This window comes from Mixophyes fleayi, chromosome 3, assembly GCF_038048845.1.
Source record: "Mixophyes fleayi isolate aMixFle1 chromosome 3, aMixFle1.hap1, whole genome shotgun sequence".
NCBI classification, from domain to species: domain Eukaryota; kingdom Metazoa; phylum Chordata; class Amphibia; order Anura; family Limnodynastidae; genus Mixophyes; species Mixophyes fleayi.
The window spans coordinates 255,784,193-255,806,564 of NC_134404.1; the positions used below are offsets into that span (position 1 = coordinate 255,784,193).

At 44.4% G+C, this 22,372-nt stretch overlaps 1 protein-coding gene across 4 annotated transcripts in view; it reads right to left on the reverse strand.

The window, feature by feature from the left end:
* The window catches only part of NTPCR (nucleoside-triphosphatase, cancer-related), a 92,453-nt gene that overhangs the window by 59,847 nt on the left and 10,234 nt on the right, over positions 1–22,372 (reverse strand). For 3 of the 4 annotated variants that reach the window (XM_075203459.1, XM_075203461.1, XM_075203458.1), the window contains one exon: positions 18,851–18,912. The exons of the other annotated variant lie outside the window; for it this stretch is intronic. In XM_075203459.1, coding sequence (XP_075059560.1) covers positions 18,851–18,911 — 61 coding nt within the window. In that variant the 5' untranslated portion in view covers position 18,912. The remainder of the gene's footprint in view (positions 1–18,850; positions 18,913–22,372) is intronic. 4 annotated transcript variants of the gene reach the window in all.

Consider the following 22,372-nt stretch of genomic DNA (forward strand, 5'->3'; position numbering starts at 1 on the left):
TGTACACAAAGATAACACTAAAAACATTCTTCATTGGTTCAGGATTCAGACTATTAGTACAATGCAAGTCCTAGGTCAGTTCAAACAAAGCTTCTCCAAAGGTGGGGGCAACTCACTCCAACTGCTGTGTACGTGTCTTGCCTCAGGTATCCGCCAAACATCTGGTTTAAACTAACTCATTAATAGAGTATTTTTCAGTATTAACGTTATACTAATTGATGAAGAGTACATAAATAATTATTTATGTTCATTTTATAACCTATAACAGATTCAGCCACAATTGAATTGAAAGGTGACTGTGCACATGAAAATCCTCCCCCATTGCAAGCATGGTTGTAAATACTTGATAATCAGGTTTTCAGCAGTTGGCCAGTAATTAACATATGAAAGACTGTAGCCAGGTTCTAAACTCCGCCTACAAAGGTTTTTACTGTACACAAAGAAATAATCTCTCTCTTCATGCTTGGTGCTCGGACGGAGAGGATATGTGGCTTTTACTCCTAGGTGAACAGGCCCTAGGCCTTGGCTAGTGTGAATGATGGAGCTTGAATGTAGTTGTCACGGGCACTAGGAGTCTTTACCCAGGGATCACCAGGTGATAGGCTTACCAGAGCAGTATAGGTGGTAATATGGTACTCTGGTAGCAGGGTGATCACGGAACAGGAAATAGCAGATGATGAGATGCTCAGGAAAGTCTATGACTAGCAGCACTGGCAATATGGAGGTAGTAATACACGAGGAACTGTATGGACAAAGGACACGTGAAGGTAGTCAGTGGTCTGCGGTAGCAAGTTGTACCACTGCTATAGTGAGGAGGAATGTCCAACAGAAACGAGGAGGTGATGAGAGTCAGCGGTCTGCGGATAGCAAGTTGTACCGCTGTCTGAGTGAAGGAATGGAATCCAAGTGGAGGTATCCGGGGAGTCAGTGGTCTGCGTTAGCAAGTTGTACCACTGCTATGTGAGAGGATACTGGAACAGGTGAAACTGTAAACAGGAGTCAGTGGTCTGCCACTAGCAAGTTGTACCACTGAATATATATGTGAGGAGGTGTACGGGGAGAGACTGCAACACAATATATACACGGGCACCTTGACTTTGATCCACAGTAATATGCACAATATAAACGTATAAATGACTGAACAACACTGCCAATATAGAAAGTCTCTTGAAGTAATCCAGCATGAGATAACACAGTCAATGATGGCAATAGACTCAGCGGATAGTACACTCCAGAGGAGAACCAACACAGTCCAGCAAGGTATGCAATACACAGCACAGTCAATGGGAAGTATGCATACCGTGGTTCAGGAGAAGGCAGTCAGACAGAAGTGCAGAGATACCTGAACGGCAGGAGGCCGGCAGGATGCAAAGTCCCTGGATGGGTGAAGCGGTGGTCTAGCAGGTGCAGCGCACAGGTAGGTAGACCAGCAGGGAACCCAGGAAGGCGTGGAGAGCGGATCAGCAGTAGATGGATGCGTAGCGCTGAGAAGTAACAGCAGCGGGTCTCTGCGGGAACACGGAGGTAGCCAATAGCAACCAGCAGGTGCAGTAACGATGGGACACCAGAGCAGAGTTGAACTGGAACAGTTGATCACGGAGAGTAGCGGATAGCAATAGTGGCAGCAGACTCAAGGAAACACGGGAGAGTTGACAAGGGCTGAAGACTGAAGCGCACAGAGGCGGCGGATAGGAATCAGCTAAACAGTCACGATGAAACACAGACGGGTTGCAGGTTGAAGACTGTAGTGCACGGAGGCAGCGGATAGGAATCAGCTAGCAGTCACGATGATGAAACACAGACGAGTTGCAGGTTGAAGACTGTAGTGCACGGAGGCAGCGGATAGAAATCAGCCAAACAGTCACGATGATGAAACACAGACGAGTTGCAGGTTGAAGCCTGTAGTGCACGGAGGCAGCGGATAGGAATCAGCTGGCAGTCACAATCATGAACAGGTGAGTGGATGTGAATGAAAGACTGTAGTGCACGGAGGCAGCGGATAGGCATCAGCTAACAGTCCCAATGATACAAGGTAGAGTTGAAGTGGTTAGAAGACTGTAGTGCACGGAGGCAGCGGATAGGAATCAGCTCACAGTCACGATGATACAGTAGATGGTAGAAGTGGTATGGGAACCACAGTAGTAGAAGTGGTTTGGAAACCACAGAGGTAGAAGTGGTTTGGAAACCACAGGAATCAGCTGGGCTGAATAAACGAGGAAACACAGGAACACCTTCAGAGACTCATGGGGAATGAGACTCCAAGATCAGGCAATGTGGTGATGACCACAGGTGCTTAATATAGGGAGGTTGCCTGATCTGCCAATTAAGTTAAAGGAACATACACTGGAGGTATAGAAAGGGCTGCGCATGCGCAGTCCCTCAGGATGGAGGACGGCCACGGTTCCTAAATGTCCGGGAAGAAGCACTCACAGTCCGGTGAGTGACAGTACCCCCCCTTTTAAAGGTGGGCACAGAACGCCTGGAACCGGGCTTGTCCGGATTTTTGGAATAAAACTTCTTCAGAAGGGCAGGAGCATTAAGATCTTCAGCTTTGATCCATGAACGCTCTTCAGGACCAAAGCCCTTCCAATGAACGAGGAAACGGAGGACTCCTCGCGAAATTTTTGCATCCAATACCTCAGTAATCTCGAAATCCTCCTCCTGATGAACTTGAACTGGCTGCGGTGCTGAGGGAGGAGTCGAGAAACGGTTGATGATGAGAGGTTTGAGCAAGGACACATGGAAGGCATTGGAAATCCGAAGATTCTTAGGAAGAAGAAGTTTAACACATACTGGATTGATAACTTGAATGATCCTATATGGACCAATAAAACGAGGGGCGAATTTCATAGATGGAACCTTCAAACGAATATTTTTGGTAGATAACCAGACACGATCTCCAATTTTTAGTGGTGGAATAGCCCGCCTCTTCTTATCTGCGAAAGACTTATATTTGTTAGATGTCTTCTTTAAACAGGTTTTGACCTGAGACCAGATATTTTTGAAGGTCTGACAAGCAGTCTCCACAGCAGGAACTTGGGTGGGCGGGAGGGCAGGAAATTCCGGAAAAGACCGATGGTGACCGTGAACCACCAGCACTTGACTTTTTGAAGATGACTCCTGAGATCCATCTTCAACGTCCGATGACGTCACGAACGCCCGATGAAGAGGAAGGCGTTCAGACTGAACCTTATCACACAGATCCGTAGATGAAGGATCCTGTGGAGGAGGACCTGGTGGAATAGACGAATGCTGTCTTTTGAATGAAACCATTTGAGAGAGACAACGATGATGACATTCAGCTCCCCAAGATGTAACTTGAGAAGTGCGCCAGTCAATCTGGGGAGAATGACATTGAAGCCATGGAAGGCCTAAGACAATCGGACTTGTCGTAACAGGAAGAATTAAAAACGAAATCTCTTCATGGTGTAGCCCACCAATCTGAAGCGTTACTGGAGACGTACTCTGGGTGATGAGACCATTGATGAGACGTGATCCATCCATAGCAGTCACAGTAATCGGTGTTTTTAAAGTGATCACTGGTAGAGACCATTGATTCACTAGAGATTTAGAAATGAAATTTCCTGCTGCTCCAGAATCAATCAATGCCTGTGACTCAAAGGATTTGGTAGCAAAGGAAATCGTAACATCAAAAGCGCAGGCTTTTAATTTCGTTGAAGATGGAGAGGACTCCAGGAACCCTAACCTTATCTCCCCAGTATTGGTTAGAGCCCGGCATTTCCTGGGACAAGAATTAAGCATATGCGTAGAATCGGCACAATAGATACAAAGTCTATTCTTTATTCTTCGGTCCCTCTCCTCTAAAGTTAATTTGGAGCGACCTATCTCCATGGGTATCACCGGAGATGAAGCTGGGTGAAATTGAGGATTTGAGAGAAGAGGTGTTTTAACCGAAGTTGTTTTCTCAGGTTCTCTTTCACGAAACCTCAGGTCTACACGATGGCAAAGAGAGATCAAATCTTCTAAAGAGGAGGGTAGTTCTTGTGAAGTCAGTGCGTTTTTAATTTTATCGGAAAGCCCCTGCCAGAAGGCGGCAATTAATGCTTCAGTGTTCCATTGAAGTTCAGAGGCTAAGATCCTAAATTGAATGACGTACTGAGCCACAGTGCGAGATCCTTGGCGAAGACGAAGAATGCTGGATGCAGCGGAAATAACACGACCTGGTTCATCGAATACACTTCGGAACGTGGAAATAAATTCGGCACTATCCTGTAACAATGGATCGTTTCTTTCCCACAGAGGGGAAGCCCATGCGAGAGCTTGTCCAGAAAACAATGAAATAAGATAGGCCACTCTGGAACGATGGGTAGAAAAATTTTGAGGCTGGAGCTCAAAATGAACTGAGCATTGAGTAAGAAAACCCCTACAAGTTTTGGGGTCTCCATCGTATTTTGACGGAGTAGGCAGGTGAAGCGTGGAAGCCGTAAACACCTGGGATGGCACTGGGGAAACGAAGGAAGGCACAGGAGCATCAACAGTAGTTGTGGCATCTTGCACGGACGTTCTTTGGGAAGCTAACGCCTGGTAACACCGCAGTAAATGCCGTTGGCGAACTTCCTGTTGCTCAATACGGGTAACCAGATGCCGCAGCATCTCTTTGGCTGTAGGTTCCGTATCTGGGTCTGTCATGGCCTGATCTTACTGTCACGGGCACTAGGAGTCTTTACCCAGGGATCACCAGGTGATAGGCTTACCAGAGCAGTATAGGTGGTAATATGGTACTCTGGTAGCAGGGTGATCACGGAACAGGAAATAGCAGATGATGAGATGCTCAGGAAAGTCTATGACTAGCAGCACTGGCAATATGGAGGTAGTAATACACGAGGAACTGTATGGACAAAGGACACGTGAAGGTAGTCAGTGGTCTGCGGTAGCAAGTTGTACCACTGCTATAGTGAGGAGGAATGTCCAACAGAAACGAGGAGGTGATGAGAGTCAGCGGTCTGCGGATAGCAAGTTGTACCGCTGTCTGAGTGAAGGAATGGAATCCAAGTGGAGGTATCCGGGGAGTCAGTGGTCTGCGTTAGCAAGTTGTACCACTGCTATGTGAGAGGATACTGGAACAGGTGAAACTGTAAACAGGAGTCAGTGGTCTGCCACTAGCAAGTTGTACCACTGAATATATATGTGAGGAGGTGTACGGGGAGAGACTGCAACACAATATATACACGGGCACCTTGACTTTGATCCACAGTAATATGCACAATATAAACGTATAAATGACTGAACAACACTGCCAATATAGAAAGTCTCTTGAAGTAATCCAGCATGAGATAACACAGTCAATGATGGCAATAGACTCAGCGGATAGTACACTCCAGAGGAGAACCAACACAGTCCAGCAAGGTATGCAATACACAGCACAGTCAATGGGAAGTATGCATACCGTGGTTCAGGAGAAGGCAGTCAGACAGAAGTGCAGAGATACCTGAACGGCAGGAGGCCGGCAGGATGCAAAGTCCCTGGATGGGTGAAGCGGTGGTCTAGCAGGTGCAGCGCACAGGTAGGTAGACCAGCAGGGAACCCAGGAAGGCGTGGAGAGCGGATCAGCAGTAGATGGATGCGTAGCGCTGAGAAGTAACAGCAGCGGGTCTCTGCGGGAACACGGAGGTAGCCAATAGCAACCAGCAGGTGCAGTAACGATGGGACACCAGAGCAGAGTTGAACTGGAACAGTTGATCACGGAGAGTAGCGGATAGCAATAGTGGCAGCAGACTCAAGGAAACACGGGAGAGTTGACAAGGGCTGAAGACTGAAGCGCACAGAGGCGGCGGATAGGAATCAGCTAAACAGTCACGATGAAACACAGACGGGTTGCAGGTTGAAGACTGTAGTGCACGGAGGCAGCGGATAGGAATCAGCTAGCAGTCACGATGATGAAACACAGACGAGTTGCAGGTTGAAGACTGTAGTGCACGGAGGCAGCGGATAGAAATCAGCCAAACAGTCATGATGATGAAACACAGACGAGTTGCAGGTTGAAGCCTGTAGTGCACGGAGGCAGCGGATAGGAATCAGCTGGCAGTCACAATCATGAACAGGTGAGTGGATGTGAATGAAAGACTGTAGTGCACGGAGGCAGCGGATAGGCATCAGCTAACAGTCCCAATGATACAAGGTAGAGTTGAAGTGGTTAGAAGACTGTAGTGCACGGAGGCAGCGGATAGGAATCAGCTCACAGTCACGATGATACAGTAGATGGTAGAAGTGGTATGGGAACCACAGTAGTAGAAGTGGTTTGGAAACCACAGAGGTAGAAGTGGTTTGGAAACCACAGGAATCAGCTGGGCTGAATAAACGAGGAAACACAGGAACACCTTCAGAGACTCATGGGGAATGAGACTCCAAGATCAGGCAATGTGGTGATGACCACAGGTGCTTAATATAGGGAGGTTGCCTGATCTGCCAATTAAGTTAAAGGAACATACACTGGAGGTATAGAAAGGGCTGCGCATGCGCAGTCCCTCAGGATGGAGGACGGCCACGGTTCCTAAATGTCCGGGAAGAAGCACTCACAGTCCGGTGAGTGACAGTAGTAAAAGGTGAGTGAGAATAAAAGTTACATGGGAATGAATGATTATGTGTAGAGTATATGAGAGTGAAAGTTTGAATACAGATGGTAAATGTGATTGGATTGATATGGACAGAGTTACATAAATGCATACCTTATTGGGATATATTGTTGGTTTAAATGAAAGCATTTATGCTATACATAGTTTGAATTCCTGTTGTGTTTGGGATAGATTGTTGATATAAATGGAAACGTTTGTGCTATGCATGGTTCTTTGTTGGTTAAGTTTTTGTCATGGAAACATTGGTGCTTTATGTGAAATACCATGTGTTAAAATTGGCCAGTGGACATTGTGTGTTAACTGCTGAATAGAGAGCTATTTGTGGTGGACTGGCTAATACTGCTTGTAATGGGTAATGGGTCTGTACTGACTTCACATTGTTAGTAAGTGAGGCCTTGTGAGCCAACATGCTTTGTAACAAAGCATGGCAAGTCAGCCATTTTGCAAGGTGACTACATTGTAAGAAGAAGTTTAATTATGGACTTTGAGTGAGATGAATGGAGTGAGTGTATCTGTATGAATTGCCTTCCCCTCACCTTCACTACACAATGCATTCATATACACATAGCTTAAAGCATGCATACACACACACACACACACACTACACCTTTAGACAAGAGTTAGTCAGCACACACACACACAATTACATATATATGTATATTACAGGCAATAAGAATGATGTATGGCACATAATCTATATTTTGTATAAAATATTGTTACGCTGTTTATTGTTCTATAATATAATACAACACACTTTAAATGAATTTATATTTTGTTGTGGTTATTCTTGAAGTCTGTCGATTTAAGGGAATATAAGAATGATCTTTCTTGGGTTAACTTAGAAATACCTTTTGCGAGGAGTTGATTGATGGTAATAGTCATATATTTTACGGTATTAAATGGTCATACATACATTTGCCAGAATATTATGGAGATTGAAACCTAAACGGAGGGAAAATCCTGTAACACTAATCATAACTTGCGTTCGCAATGTATTATCGTTCATCCAATGATACTGGATTCCTACTGGTGAAATGTGGATTAATATAAGACCAAACACTATACATTTATTATGACCTGAACCATATATATATATATATATATATATATATATATATATATATATATATATTTATATTGAAGGTTTATTGTGTAACAAATCTCTAAATTCTTGTATATGAATAATAAATCAATATGAATTTGAAGCTTTATTAAAAAGGAACTATTTACAAATGAGAGTGCGAATGTAAGTGTATTTACTGTATTTAACCTTTGTACACCAAGGCGTACAAATCACAATCACACAGGAAACTTTTAAAAGCAATATTTATTAGTTTAAAACTACTTCTCCCGCCTTGACTACTGCAACCTTTTGCTATCTGGCATTCCCGACACCCGTATATCCACACTTCAATGCATCCTAATTGCTGCTTCAAGACTGACCTTCCTTTCTCATCGCTCCACATCTGGTGCACCACTTTCCAAATCCCTACACTGACTCTGTGTCCTCCAGAATCAAATTCAAATTACTTACTCTTACCTACAAAGCCCTCAATAAAAGCATCCCTTCACACATCTCAAATCTCATATCAAAATATCCTTGCTCCCACCCATAGATCTACCTCTGATCTGCACCTTATCTCATCTTTGGTAACCACTTCTCACTCGCGCCTACAAGACTTCTCCCATGCTGCTCCCCACATATGGAAATTCCTGCCACACCCAATCAGGCTTTCCCACAGCCTTCAAATCTTTAGACCAGTGTTTCTCAACTCCAGTCCTCAGGACCCCCTAGCAGTACATGTTTTCCATATCTCCTTGCTGGAGCACAGGTGTATACATTACTGACTGACACAGTGTAGCAGGTGGTATAATTATTTAACTGGTCACCTGGAAATCTTGCACTGTTAGTGGGTCCTGAGGACTGGAGTTGAGAAACACTGCTTTAGACAGTCTCTAAAAACCTCTCTTCTTTAAAGTTTACCTTAACCCTGATGATGCTATTCACACTAATACACCCTCACCCCTGTCCCATTCTCCACTCTAAGCCACACTCGCTCTTCTTGCTCCAGCTGTGCCCTCTTCCACTTGGAATGTAAGCTCTGTAATCAGCAGGGTCCTCCATGCACTTTATTTTCATGTCTGCATTTGTTTTGTCCCTACTGTACGGTGCTGCAGAGCACTGTGGTGCATTACCATCTTTTCAGGCATGCAAATACATTTGAAGTACCTGATTTAAAGCATTTTAACTAGCTAAAAAGTACTGTATAGAGACAATAATAACCTAATCACCTTGAAAAAGACTTTAAGAGTTGAAATGCGTCGGTGTGCAGCAGGGGAACTTTCGTTTTTGTGATCTATGACTCGAATCCTGAGAGGAGCCCATTGGGACGGATGCATTCCGGGTGTTAACTGTCTTATGTGGATGCTTTTTACTTTACATCTGGTGCGAGTTTATAATTTCACTGAGAATGTTTTTAACCTGTTTTATGTATGGTCGAAGTCAGCATATTGGATAAAGTCATTTCAATTAAAATCGAGCAAACTTGGTTGTCTTTGTCTGAAAAGATGCGTACGGCACGATACGGCGTAAAAGGGCACGCTACGGCGTAAAAGGGCGTACGCAGTTGCAACACGTGCCAACAACAGTATTTAGTCTTTTACATACATTCGCACAAACACTCACACTTGTAAAATAGTACACATTAAAAGGTAGTTGCAACACAGTCATTTATGTCGAAATATAGTAGTATTTATATGTAATATTATAAGTTATATTCATATCAGTAAAACATATGGTACACGTTGAAGGAATCTAGTCATGTGTGGTATCATACTAATCCTCTTCGCATTTGCGACTGTCCGGTTCACTCTGCGAAGGAATCACAGAGTGCATACGCAAGTTATTAATGTTAAGGAATTATGGACTATTATGACTGAGTAATCTTGGCGGGAAGATCAGAGCTCATCCCCTGGAGAGATGACCCCCTCCTTTGGATTCCTGAGCTTAAACTAGCCAATGATTGATAACCCCTTGGACCTTCCTGAAACCTGGACCAATAGAAGCAAGCTATACCATCTGCATTGTTTTACTGTATTTCTGTGTGCATATAAGCAGCAGCTCCTCATCTAGTGTTCAGACATCTTGGGCCTGATTCATTAAGGTTCTTAAATGAAGAGGATTCTCATTTCAGTCTCCTGGACAAAACCATGTTACAATGGAAGGGGTGCAAATAAGTGTGCTACATGAAAAAACAGTCAGTATTTAACTTATGTGTAAAACGGAACACTTATTTGCACCCCTTCCATTGTAACATGGTTTTGTCCAGGAGACTGAAATGAGTATCCTCTTCATTTGAGATCCTTAATGAATCAGGCCCCTTGTCCCCAGACTTCAGGATTGAATGACTGTACACTGGATCCAGAGCGCCTGCGATAAGTAACGGCTGTACTTATTATTACTTTGCTTGAATATATTCTGCTACCTTTTGAGAATAAATATTTGTGCGTTGGAAACATAAATCGAGATTCGACAATCGTTATTGGTTAGCGACAATACGCACTTAACAGTATGAATGAATAAATGTGAGGTTTTTTTAAGAAACTAGTAGATTGTCCTCCTAGTAAAGACGGTATTATGCGGTTTTGTTTTAACTCTTCCTTTATAGGTTTATGGATGCACATCATTACAACAGTGTGAGACATTTTGAGCCCACAAGGTATTAGAATTCATGTTTCTTATGGGAAGAGGTACAATCTTGGATTATAGAAACGGAAAAACTCCCCAAGTGATCAAGATCAGGGGGTAAATGTATCAAAGTGCGATTTTGCAACTCCAGCGATTTTCTCGGGAGAGTTAAAACTCGCCGATGTATGAAGCTGAGTTTTCATACAAAATCACCAGAGTTCTGCTTCTGTCAAAATCACTACTTGCAAAATCGCCAGAGAACAAACTCCCGACTGTTTGCCACTACAGCTATACAGCTCGCAAATGTATGAAGCTGCGAGTTAGCAAACTCAGGAGAGTTTGCTTCTAAACACGCCATATACAACACGCTGCTATCAAACACATCACTGTTACACTTCCCTGGCAGTGTTAAAATGTAAAAGAATAGATAAAAGTTTTAAAAAAAAAAAAAAAGCGTGAGGTCCCCCCACTATTTATGCTTAACCCTAGTGCTGCCTGTCTAGTGCTGGTCCCGTGAAAAAAATTTGCGTGTGGTTCCCCCGATTTTCACTGTATTTACTGTATTACAGCTTACGCAAGTAACGTAGCGCATGCGCAATGAGCTACGTTACTTGCGTAAGCTCTAGGTACAGTATTAGGTGATTCCCCCACTAGCGTGGGAAAAATCACATTATACTGTAGTTCTAGCTTACGCAATGAATGTAAGTTCATTGCGGTTCGGACCTCCTACCTAGTAGGAGGTGTTTGCGGCGCTTTAAGATTTTTTTTATTTTACGACAATCAAGAACACAGAGTCGGGATGTTACAAATATGGGGCCCTTCTGGCCGAAGTGATGCTGAATTTCTTCAAGCCATTTTGGAAGTACACATTTGCTGGGACTGGGGCAAGCATGGACTATTGGAGGTATAAATATTAAGGGACTGGGGCAAGCAAGGACACTTTGGAAGAAGAAAGAAGACATCTTTGGTTAGTATTTATTTATTTTTATTTTTATTAAATAGATGTGGTTAAAATGAGGGTGGTTAGTGTATTTATTGTGGGGTTTTTATTTTTAATAAATAGATGTGGTTTTTAAGAGGGTATTGTTGTTTTTTTAACTTTTTTCTTTGTGGAACTACAGGTCCCAGCAAGCCAGGGATGTCAGGGCACGTTGGCACTTGTGGTTCTCCAAGTGCCAACATGCCCTGGCTGCCGTGGGTATGCTGGTGCTTGTAGTTATACAAGCAACAGCATGGCCACATTTTTTTGGGCAACCTGGCTGGCTGGGACTTGTAGTTCCACAAAAAAAATATGGCGTCAGTTTTTTTTTTTTATACTTTATCGCCGTATTACGCTACTACCCACAGCCCAGGGGTAGTAGGAAGAGCCATAGTGCTATCAGCACTGGGCTGGTTCTTTCTAGGGGGGGGGGGGCGCTCGTTTTTTCAGCGGACCCCACTCCCTAGGGAATCCAGCCCAGCGCTGAACAGTCTAGGGTTGGTTAGTCATTATGGCAGGGGGACCCCTGCCGCGTGTCCCCCTGCTATAGTGCCGCCAACCCTGGCTGGTTTGCCTAGTGCTGGTAAAGTGAAAATCGGGGGGACCCTACGCAAATTTTTTCCCCCGATTTTTACGGGACCAGCACTAGTCAGGCAGCACTAGGGTTTAGCATAAATAGTGGGGGGACCTCACGCTTTTTTTTTTTTTTTTTTTTAAAAACTTTTATCTATTCTTTTACATTTTGACAGCTGCCGGAGCTCCAGCAGCTGTATGACAGGGCAGTGTAACAGTGATGTGTTGACAACTCACTGTTCCAACACAGGAGAGTTTGCCAAATACAGGAGAGTTAGCTAAACTCGGGAGTGTTTACATCGCCCAAAATCGCCAGAGATGACCAGCGATTTTGAACATGAGTGTCAAAATCGCAGCTTGATACATTTCCATTTTTTTTTTAAAAAAACTCGCGGGTAAACACCCGCGATTTGCCGCGTTTTAAACACGCTGGCAAACTCACACTTTGAAACATTTACCCCCAGGTGTTGGGTTTACCCACACAGAAGGTTCCTCTGTATGATTATTGGAAAGGAGGATTGGACTCTGAATATAAGCAGTACGGATGGTGTGGAGATCGTTTGAGTGTTCAGTCACCACTCTCATCTTTCATCTGGTGAGTAGATTCACATATGTGCTAGATGTGGAATATACCAATGTTTATCTTGCTTTTTTAGAGACTGTTTTGGACAATGTGGAACTATATTAATGGTTTGTGATATATCCCAATTTATATTGTAAGGAAGCACCAGATCTCACCCACTCTTTTTTTATCTATTATATGTACCTGTCTGACCAGTTTATGATAACTGGATTAACAGTGTGAGAAAAATTCTAAAAAAATAAAATTATATTGGTCAACTATTAAGAATTGTTTTTCAAATTCACACATTACCTACCAGGCTCTGAGATTATAATACTACTACATTTTATATTACATTTATGGACTATGCTGGCTGATAAAAGCTTGCTAAATGAACCCCCACTATAAAATATAATAGTTAAACCACTTGCTACATACTGCTCAATTTTTTTTTAACATTTTAATATTTTGCTTTTAACGAGGAATATTTTTATGGATACGTAATAAAAGTCATTAGTTTTATTTAATCACTGTTATTTTAGTTAGCTACATGTGGATTAACCTAACATATCCTAAATAAGACGCCTTCATTAATACCCAAGGAGTGCCTCATTTAACAATAGTACTTTTCTCTTTATACTGATCTCCCAGCTAATCCCAAAGCCTCAGAATAACCTTGCAGGGTGGGATCTAGTTAAAAGAGCCTTGCAAGGGAAGATTTGGGTGTTCATGGATCATCTGAGCTTGGTATTGGAGTTCTGCATCACTGTTCCTACCTGCGATTCTGTGTCTGAATCACATAGTGAGCGAAAACTCTCGATCAAGTGATTCATCGCTCCATCATGAGTTCTGCTTACAATTCTGCGTCTTAGTCACATCTGCTACTGAACATCCTGCATCAGTGAACCTCAGCTCCATTGGAAGCTGCTCGAGAGTGTGCCCTCCTGTTGTGTAAACAGCAGTAGGGTGACTAGGATCCAGACTCCTACCACATTTCTAGGGAGCTCATGAAAAACCAGGACCAAGAAGAGGAGGGGATCGGATGGATAAGACAGCCAAGACTTCAATCACTGGTGCGGAAGCTAGTCTTCGCAAGTCTGCGGATTTAACAGCAGAGGCGGGAATGCACACTCATTAATTGGCTGGGAATGCCTTTCCTTTGTGAACGGAGACCCTGGAAGTACTATAAAAGACTACAGTTAAATGGATTTGCTGCAGTGACAACCTTAGCATCACTTTTTCATCACAACAACTCTATCTGGATATTGCTATTGTTTGGCGGGGTAAACGGTAATCATAGTTTGGCCAGATGTTGCATATATATGACATTTCCTATTTTGGTGTATTGCGTATCATTGATCCTACGAACAGTTTTGCAAACAGATCGGCCGGGAATAGGACTAATAGCAGATGCATTGTGAATACTACAATATTAACTCTGGGATTCTTTTTGGAATTTGTTGTAGCTTTGGAGTTGTTTTAACTATTGTTACTGTTATTTGCTGTTGCATTTTACCCTTATGTAATAGACATTGTTGTATTTTCCATCTCTCCTCGCTTATGTGATCCTAAAGAACCCTAAGGTGCCAGGGTTACCTAGGGAGCCCTGGGGCTAACACCCTGGTATCCTCACAATAAATATTTTCACAAATAGTAATAATAGACAGGATATGTGAGGAAAGTAAAGTATGCTAAAGACTAAATGCATTGTTTTTAATGGCTATTTTCTTTGTTCAGAAATGAAAGAAAAAAAGAACTGTGTAAGTGTTTCTTGAGATTCTACATAGTTGATGAGGTTGAAAAAAGACACAAGTCCATCAAGTTCAACTTATTTTGGATCTCCTGCGATCCTGCACTTATATTTTAAATTGATCCAGAGTAATCAACAGCCAATCTGTTTCAATTGTGAAAATCCCCACAGACCCAATATTGCAGTTCTATTTTTACCCTATATCCAGTACTTTCCTTCATTTTAATTAACGGTCATATCCCTGGATACACTTTTCCGCTAAAAATTTGTCTAACCCTTTCTTAAACATAGCTATTGAATCTGCCATCACAACCTTCCCTGGCAATGAATTCCATATCTTGACTGCCCTTACTGTAAGAACCCCTTCCTTTGCTGGTTGTGAAATTTCCTCTCCTCTAACCTTAGGGGATGACCGCGTGTCCTGTGTATGGTCCTTGGGGTAAAAAGTTCCCATGAAAGTTCTTCCCTCATCTGTGCGTGAGCTCACAAATCCTCAAGGCCCCTGGAGGGCTTCATATGCAAATGGCTCTGTGCCATATTGCTTGCTGACAAACTGGTCAGACAAGCCACGTAATTGTAGAAAGGGGATCTACAGGGAGTTCACTTTTAAATTAGTGACAGTTCACAGTTTCTTTATAGAGAGACAGACCGTATATTCAATGCAATAGCATCCACCATGTTCAATGTTAAGGCATCCACCCTGTGCATTTCTGTATTCTGTGGATTTTTTACTTGCTTTAGATTAATTTGTACATGTTAGGCTGCCAAGGTGGATTTTTGTCTTTGAACATGATCAATATGCATAAATATTCATTGTCCATACGTGGCCATATTAAATGTTGGGAGGTATGTACAAGTGAAATACATATATGCTGATGTGCATCTTAAAGTACTAACTACCAGTTTAATGGAATGAAGGGGTTACATTTAAAATAACTCACTACATATTGGAATTTCTTAGCTTTGAAAAAAAAGGTGGCTTAGAGGTGACCTAATTTTTATGTACTATCACTGTAATCTTTATTGGTAACGTGCCAGTGCTCCCCAGCTACGGACAGCAGAAATATAGTGCATACATAAAACAGAGACATACAACATAGATGTGCAGAAGTGAAAATAATGGTTAAGGAGGGCCCTGCGTGTGAAAGTTTACAATTTTGAGACAAGAGGAGACTGTGTAGATTATGAGACAGCAGCATGATACTAAAGAGGTGGGTTTTCAGTTAGCATTTAAAGATTTTAAGTCTGGGGGGGCAGTGACTGATTGCGCATGGTAGCGAATGGGTATTCTAGATGATAGTGAGAGCTGGTTATCAGAGAGGAGGCAACACAAAGATCAGAAATAGATCTAAGTGTTTTCAGTATCATCTCTATTCGGATGATACACAAATTTATCTATCCTCTCCTGATCTATCGACATCTGTGTTGTCCCGTGTAACTGAGTGTCCTACTATTTCATCTTGGATGTCCTCTTGCCAACTCAAACTCAATTTTTCTAAAACAGAGTTAATAATATTCCCACCCACCAACAAGAGTATACCTGACATTTCTATCTCTGTTGATAACATGACCATAAATCCCACCGTTCAAGCTCGTTGCCTAGGTGTAATCCTTGACGCACACCTATCAACACATTGACGCTATATCTAAATCATGTTACATACATCTAAAAAACATTTCCAGAATTCGCACATATCTCATGCAAGACACTGAAAAAAAACTTAATTCATGCACTTATCTCCCGCATTGACTATTGCAATTCCCTCCTTACTGGTCTTCCCCAACACAGGCTCAAACCCCTACAATCTATTTTGCACGCTGCGGCAAGATTGATTTTTCTTGCAGATCGTTATTCTTCTGTTGAATCACTCTGTATGTCTCTACACTGGTTGCCTGTTTTCTACCGAATCCAATATAAAATACTTTTACTAACCTACAAGGCCATCAACAAAGCTGCACCAACATACATCTCCTCTCTTGTCTCAAACTATCTCCCAACTTGGCAACTCCGTTCTCCACAAGATCTGCGTCTCTCATCCACCCACATTACAACCTCCGATTCCTGGTTACAGGACTTTTTTCGGGCTGCACCCACTCAATGGATTTCTCTCCCTCGCATAATAAGACTCTCCTCTGGTCTACAAGCTTTCAAGCGTTCTCTGAAAACCAACATCTTCAGACAAGCTTATAATATTCCTCAACCACCCTCTTAACCTCACTATGTTACCCTATTACCACCCGTTACACAATTTCACACAAGGCAACTACCCCCTGACCAACATTGTTGTGTGACAGGATCATTTAGCTTATGAGTCACTTTTACCTTTGCAGTCTGGCTGGGCCGAAAAGCAAAATTTAGACTTAACCTCATGTGTCAAACTCCCATTGTAAGCTTGCGGTAGGGCCTTCTCACCTCTTTGTCTGTTTTACCAAGTTTGTTTATTAGTTTACTATGTTTGTCCCCAATTGTAAAGCGCTACGAAATATGTTGGCGCTATATAAATAAATGATGATGATAAGTGGACATGAAGGAGAGAATTTCAAGATGAGATTTGAGATGTATGAATGGGCAGTGTAGGTATTTGCAGAGTGTGTGGCGAGTGTGAAGCTGAGAAATGTTAGTCTTAAAAATGTCATCTGAAATGGGAACACAAGGCTGAGGGGTTCCTGGACAAAAAAAAGGGCATATTCTAGCAATACATTAAAGATGGAGGCAACATGAAAGACTGCATGTACGGAGTAGAGGGAGGAAACAAAGGTGACACCAAGCTAGAATGCTTGGAAGATTGAAAAACAATGAGGGAGATTTGAGAGGAGGTGGGGATATATAATTATAACTGTAGTCAATAAAAAGATCTGTTCAATGAGCATTTCCTACCTAATATTATGCATGTGACAAGGGGACATCCACTTTGACTGGAAGAAACACAATTTCAATATCAGCATATAAAGGGATTCTTCACTGTAAAGGTAGTCAGACAATGGAACCGATGATGGCCAATTAATTGCAAGAAACTATTAGAATGCATTAATGGGGGAGGTTGAACAAGGGATATAATCCAATTGGCAAGTTATGGCCACCAGTGCGGCATAAACTCATAGAACAGGTAGAAGAGGTCTTCACCTTTAGCAGCCGCCTTTCCCGTAGAGACTAGTTAAGCTCACAGGTACTCGGATGCCCCCAGGTCTTATGCTCAGAGTAGTATGAGTTTATGCTAACACAGCAGCGCACAGGTACAGGAGGTAGCACACGGCGTAGAAGCAGGCCAGGGGATCAGCGGACTGGACAGAGCACTAGAGAGTATGTCAGGTACTGGCAAGAGGGTCAAGGTCACAGGCACAGGTTCAGGTTCCATTGTGTCACGATCTGCCTGCAGCATACTGCTTTGCCTGGCAGCTCCTAACCTGGACTATCAGGCTTTACTATTTGTGTTTATTTTATGTGTTAGCAGCAGTACCTCTGATCACCAGAGGTGCTACTATTGTGCCTGTTCCTAGTTCCTTAGGAGTTAACACTGCCTCACTCATTATTCCATGCACCTGGGTGTATTCCATATATACCTGTCACTCCCAGCACACATTGCTGGTTATTGTTGTCATATCCTGTTGTTACACCCTGTGGATTCTTCCTCCTGCTTTGCTCCTGTTATTATGCTGCATTGGGATCTCAACATTCATTCGATCTGCTGACCTGTTTTCATCTGTGAACCTGGTACTTCCCTGTGCATCTCCCTGTACTGCTGCCTGGAATCTTTCCACACCTACTGTTTACCTGCAACTGTGTATACCTGGTAATTTCTACAAGACCATACTACATCATCTGTTTAGTCTCTTCAGCAATAAACTTGTATATTTTTCACCATTATTCATGGCTCCTTAGCTGTATTTCTATATTGATCCGTGACGCAGGGACAGGCGATAGGTCAGGGTCACTAGCAGAGGTTCAGAGTCAGGGTACAGGCAATAGATCAGGGTCACTAGCACAGATTCAGAATCCAGGAACAGGCAAAGGTCATACACGGGTAATCAATCTCAGGTTTCAACACCAAACACAGGAACAGGAGCAGGCAGCAGTACTGGAACAGAACGCTATAACCGGCAGTGAGGCTCAGACCTCACTGCCTTAAATAGTTCTAAGAGCCAATCAGGACAGGGCTGATAATCAGCCTCAGGAGGCTGCTAATTAATTACAGCTAGAAGTGGCACAGGTAATAACATAAACCAGGAAGCATGTATAAAAATATAAATGAACCATTTTAAATAATATGAGAGCTCTCTCTGGAGTTGAAGGATGTTCCTACACCCTCCTCCATCTATGCCACAAGGATAATCCCAAAGAATAATAACAGAGCATAGAAACAAGAGCACGCGCCCGGCTACTAGATCACACCAGGATGTGGCGTACTGCCGCGGCTCGTGACATGCCACTTAAGGAGTCAGGAAGGATAAATTTGCAGCTGCCTTGTGGGGGTTTTGTTTTGCATTCCTCTAGATATATTCCATCTAGATATGCAGTGGTTGTGTTTAAGAATAAAGAAACTGAACTTGACATGTACTTTGGCTTCTTTCTTGTCTCCTTTTCCGTTCTTTTAAGTTTTTGACCAATAATATGGGTTTTGAAACCAGAAAATCCAGAATTTGAAAGATGTAACACAGATCTGCAGAGTAAATTCAAATATGGGTGTAAGCTGCCCTCCAACAATACCTGGTATAAAATGCCCAGCTCCAGAACTTCTGAAATCAGTGGAAAAGCAGCTGCAGAGCATTCTGTATCAGATGGAATAATAAAAACAAAAACAAATTCACTGTCCATGGAAACTAGGACACATTTTGGATTCTCACATTTTCTGTAAAAATACTAAGCTTTTCCATTTTTGTTATGTTTTTGCTCTGATGACATTTTCTAAATCTATTTCTACCAGCCACGTGCCAACCCTATGTAACAACCCTTATGGCGTTGGCACTAGGACTCAGAGGAGATACACCAGGAAAGATTACTTAGCAATGTAAAGCTGGCATTTGAACTAATCAGAACTTGTGTGGGGAGTGACAAAATACATCATGAAAGAGAGAATATGAGTGAAATGAGACAGATTTGCAAGAGAAATTACTTCAGAATGTGGCTGTATGATAGAGAGGAGAGCTCAATTAGGGGTAATGTACCGCATTACCTTAGTACCAAGGGACTGGTGATCAGCAGATGTGGGGAGCTGTTGTTTACAAAGGGAATGAGATCACAACCAGGGAATTATAGACCTGTAAGCCTGACATCAATAGTGGAGATACTACTAGGAGGTATATTAAGGGTTAGTATTCAGGATTACTTGGTGTACAGTAAGATTATTAGTGGGAATCAGCATGTTTGTGAGGGGGTTGGTTACGCTTTAACGGTGCCGAAAATTCCGACACCGAGGAGATCTACAACTAAAATCCGAATTTCTGGAAAAACGATTTCAATATAAAACAGACTTACCTCAAAGCGACGCTGCAGATCTCTGTGGGTTAAACACTTAACCTGTGGGGTCCCAACATTGCCACTTTAAATTAACATTCATACAGGTCAGGCGAACGTGAAAGTGTAGCCCCGGAGAACTGTCCATTCAGAATAACTTGCGGTCAGCATGCTGGTTCGATCGGAGATCTGCAGCGTCGCTTTTGAGGCAAGTCTGTTAATATTGAAATCGTTTTTTCATAATTTGGGATTTTAGTTGTAGGTCTCCTCTGTGTTGGAATTGTGGTAGTCATAAAAATTATTACCACCGTTGTGAGGGACAGGTCATGTCAAACTAATCTACTTAGTTTCTACGAGGAAGTTAGTGGGAACTTAGACCATGGTAGTACAGTAGATCTAGTCTATAAAGATTTTGCAAAGGCCTATGATACAGTGCCACACAAGAGGTTGGTTTACAAAATAAGGGAAGTGGGTCTAGGAAACAACATTTGTACTTGGGTTGAAAACTGGTTAGAGAATATGGAACAGAGAGTTGTGATAAATCAGTGGTTCCCAAACTTTTGCAGTTCGCGGCACCCTTAGAGTCTCCATAATTTTTTTTAAGGCACCCCTCCAAAATAATTACCGAGCAGTCCTGTTTTAGAAGTAGTTGGGTCAAAAAATTGTAATAAGTATTTAGGTCAGGACAGAAATGCTTATTTAGTTGTATGCAAAAATGCCCCCTCTGCATCCAGACACTCTGCCCTCTCTCACGCTGCCCCCTCTGCCCTCTGTCATGCTGTCCCCCCTCCTCTGCCCTCTGTCACCCCTCCTCTGGCCTCTGTCACGCTGTCTCCCTCCTGTCACGCTGTCCCCCTCCACTGCCCCTCTCACGCTGTCCTCCTCCTCTGCCCACTGTCCCCCTCCTCTGCCCTCTGTCCCAGCTCCTCTGCCACTCTGTCCCTCTCCTCTGTCCCCCTCCTGTCACGCTGTCCCCCTCCTCTGCCCTCTCACGCTGTCCCAGCTCCTCTGCCCTCTGTCCCCCTCCTCTGCCCTCTGTCCCAGCTCCTCTGCCACGCTGTCCCTCTCCTCTGTCCCCCTCCTGTCACTCTCCTCTGTCCCCCTCCTGTCACTCTCCTCTGCTCTGTCCCCTCATGTCACGCTGTCACTCTGCTCTGTCCCCTCCTGTCATGCTCCTCTGTCCCCTCCTGTCACGCTGTCCCAGCTCCTCTGCCCTCTGTCCCCCTCCTCTGCCCCAGCTCCTCTGCCACGCTGTCCCTCTCCTCTGTCCCCCTCCTGTCACTCTGCTCTGTCCCCTCCTGTCATGCTGTCACTCTCCTCTGTCCCCTCCTGTCACTCTCCTCTGTCCCCTCCTGTCATGCTGTCACTCTCCTCTGTCCCCTCCTGTCACTCTCCTCTGTCCCCTCCTGTCACTCTCCTCTGTCCCCTCCTGTCACGCTGTCACTCTGCTGTCCCCTCCTGTCACACTGTCACTCTCCTCTGTCCCCTCCTGTCACACTGTCACTCTCCTCTGTCCCCTCCTGTCACGCTCCTCTGCTGTCCCCTCCTGTCACGCTGTCACTCTGCACTGTGCCCTCCTGTCACGCTGTCACTCTGCTCTGTCCCCTCCTGTCACGCTGTCACTCTGCTCTGTCCCCTCCTGTCACGCTGTCACTCTGCTCTGTCCCCTCCTGTCACTCTGCTCTGTCCCCTCCTGTCACTCTGCTCTGTCCCCTCCTGTCACGTTGTCACTCTCCTCTGTCCCCTCCTGTCACGCTGTCACTCTCCTCTGTCCCCTGCTGTCACACTGTCACTCTCCTCTGTCCCCTGCTGTCACGCTCCTCTCCTCTGTCCCCTCCTGTCACGCTGTCACTCTCCTCTGTCCCCTGCTGTCACACTGTCACTCTCCTCTGTCCCCTGCTGTCACGCTCCTCTGCTCTGTCCCCTCCTGTCACTCTGCTCTGTCCCCTCCTGTCACGCTCCTCTTTCCCCTCCTGTCACGCTGTCACTCTCCTCTGTCCCCTCCTGTCACGCTGTCACTCTCCTCTGTCCCCTCCTGTCTCGCTGTCATTCTCCTCTGTCCCCTCCTGTCATGCTCCTCTGTCCCCTCCTGTCACTCTGCTCTGTCCCCTCCTGTCACGCTGTCACTCTGCTCTGTCCCCTCCTGTCATGCTCCTCTGTCCCCTCCTGTCACACTGCTCTGTCCCCTCCTGTCACGCTGTCACTCTGCTCTGTCCCCTCCTATCACGCTCCTCTGCTCTGTCCCCTCCTGTCACGCTGTCACTCTGCTCTGTCCCCTCCTGTCACGCTGTCACTCTGCTCTGTCCCCTCCTGTCACGCTCCTCTGATATGTCCCCTCCTGTCACGCTGTCACTCTGCTCTGCCCCCTCCTGTCACGCTGTCACTCTGCTCTGTCCCCTCCTGTCACTCTGTCACTCTGCTCTGTCCCCTCCTGTCACGCTCCTCTGCTCTGTCCCCTCCTGTCACGCTGTCACTCTGCTCTGTCCCCTCCTGTCACTCTGTCACTCTGCTCTGTCCCCTCCTGTCACGCTCCTCTGCTCTGTCCCCTCCTGTCACGCTGTCACTCTGCTCTGTCCCCTCCTATCACGCTCCTCTGCTCTGTCCCCTCCTGTCACGCTGTCACTCTGCTCTGTCCCCTCCTGTCACTCTGCTCTGTCCCCTCCTGTCACGCTCCTCTGCTCTGTCCCCTCCTGTCACGCTCCTCTGCTCTGTCCCCTCCTGTCACTCTGCTCTGTCCCCTCCTGTCACTCTGCTCTGTCCCCTCCTGTCACTCTG